Source organism: Rhinopithecus bieti, unplaced genomic scaffold, assembly GCF_001698545.2.
Source record: "Rhinopithecus bieti isolate Rb0 unplaced genomic scaffold, ASM169854v2 scaffold_8601, whole genome shotgun sequence".
NCBI lineage: Eukaryota > Metazoa > Chordata > Mammalia > Primates > Cercopithecidae > Rhinopithecus > Rhinopithecus bieti.
The window spans coordinates 961107-963116 of NW_016806193.1; the positions used below are offsets into that span (position 1 = coordinate 961107).

At 38.1% G+C, this 2010-nt stretch overlaps 1 protein-coding gene across 1 annotated transcript in view; it reads left to right on the plus strand.

The window, feature by feature from the left end:
• The window catches only part of CUNH3orf49 (chromosome unknown C3orf49 homolog), a 33325-nt gene that overhangs the window by 3802 nt on the left and 27513 nt on the right, over positions 1-2010 (plus strand). The window contains exon 2 of the mRNA XM_017875012.1: positions 1450-1769. Within this exon, the coding sequence (XP_017730501.1) occupies positions 1450-1769 (320 nt within the window). The remainder of the gene's footprint in view (positions 1-1449; positions 1770-2010) is intronic.

The following is a 2010-nucleotide window of genomic DNA, read 5'->3' on the forward strand; positions in this document are numbered from 1 at the left end:
ATAAAACATGAGGGATCCTGGTGTTACTGGAAATGTTCCGTATCCTGACTGTATCAATGTCAACACGCTGGTTGTGAAAATACAGTTTTGCAAAATGTCACCATTTGGGGAAACTAGGTAAAGAGCACACAGAATCTCCCTGTATTTCTTTCTTTCTTTTCTTTTTTTTTTTTTTTTTTTTTTTTTTTTTGAGATGGAGTCTCGCTCTGTCACCCAGGCTGGAGTGCAGTGGCGCAATCTTGGCTCACTACAAACTCTGCCTCCCAGGCTCACGCCATTCTCCCGCCTCAGCCTGCCGAGTAGCTGGGACTACAGGCACCCGCTACCACACCCGGCTAATTTTTTGTGTTTTTAGTAGAGACGGGGTTTCACCGTGTTAGTCAGGATGGTCTCGATCTCCTGAGCTCGTGATCCGTCCGCCTCGGCCTCCCAACGTGCTGGGATTACAGGCTTGAGCCAACGCGCCTGGCACCCTCCCTCTATTTCTTACAACTGCATGTGAAACTATAATGATCTCGACATTAAAATTTTAATTTTAAAAAATACCGAAATTTCATGGATATTATTACTTGGAGTGAAACTAACAAAAAATAGTTAATTGAGGAAGAATATTAGGTAATAATTGTATCACAGTATAGGTGATATTCTAGCATAGTGTTTAACCACACAGACCTCAGAATCAGATAATCTGGACATGAATTATTTAACCTCTCCAAGCTTTAATTTCTTCATGTGTGAAGTAGAGATGAGAACATAAAGATTAAATTATATTATACACATGAAAGCACTTGGAAGAGTGTTTAGCACACAGAAAGCTATCAGGAAATGTTGTCTATTGTTTAGTCTATTGCATATAATAAAATATGCCAAAATTATGAAGATGGTACATGTAGTCGCTATATATGAATTTATAGTATGTTATCTAAATGAGTGTTTTATGTAAATGCAGTATTTATGGGGTCTTGGAGGTTACTCCTTATTCACTACTCTAGCAGACTCTCTCATCTTCTATTACTTTCACTTTGAAACTGCCAAATCTAGCAAAAACTATCTCAAACTATCATTGAAATAAGATTGCCAATTTGCCAATGTAAGTTCATGGATTCCAACAGTCAGACCTGGATTAAAGTCTGCATTCAGTCCTTGGTCAATTAATTTAACCTATGTCTCAGTTTACTCATAAGTAAAATGAAGCTAATAATATAACCTACCTCTAACAGTATTGTGTTTAAATTAAATAGCGGCCAGATTACTATAATTTGATAACAAAACACCAAGTAGTTGCTTTGGCTTTATTTTTCTGTGATTTGATTCTTGGTCTTCAATTTTATTTTATTTTTCTCTGAATTGTATAATTGGTTCACATTTGAAGTTTGTGTTTTAATGATTCAAATTACTCATTTTTAACTTTTCAGTTTCTCTAATATGAGTCATTTTTATTTTGTTTAGATGGCATAGAGCTGTGTCTACCAACTTACTAAAACAAAATGTATTGGTCCCTAAAGAGGAGTCATCCAGTGATAGTGACATGGGATTTGACGAAAGTCAACAAAATCAGAAAAGAAATTTGATGACGAAAGTGAAGACTGCTTTTGGGAGGATGCTGTCCTACAAGTATAGAAGCAAGCCAGCAAGTGCCAGCAAAGAGGGCTACACTGACCATAAGGAAGCCCTACTGTCAAACACGCAGAGCTTTCTCCCTAGGATTGTCAAGGAGCTTCCATCTCCCAAGTTATTTACAGCAAAAATGAGAAAGCTTTCAGAGAATGGTAATCAAATACGGGCAATTTGTCATTGGGTTGAGGCCAAGAGGAAGAATGAAATTAGGATGGATTATCTTGCTACAACAGTATGGCAGCCCTGAGGAGCTTGTCTGAAATGCAGAATCTCAGGCTCTACCTGGGACCTTCTGAGTCAGAAGCCACACTCTAGCAAGATCCTCAGTTGGCTTGTATGTTCATACTGTGTGTGTGTGTGTGTGTGTGTGTGTGTGTGTGTGTGTGTGTGTGT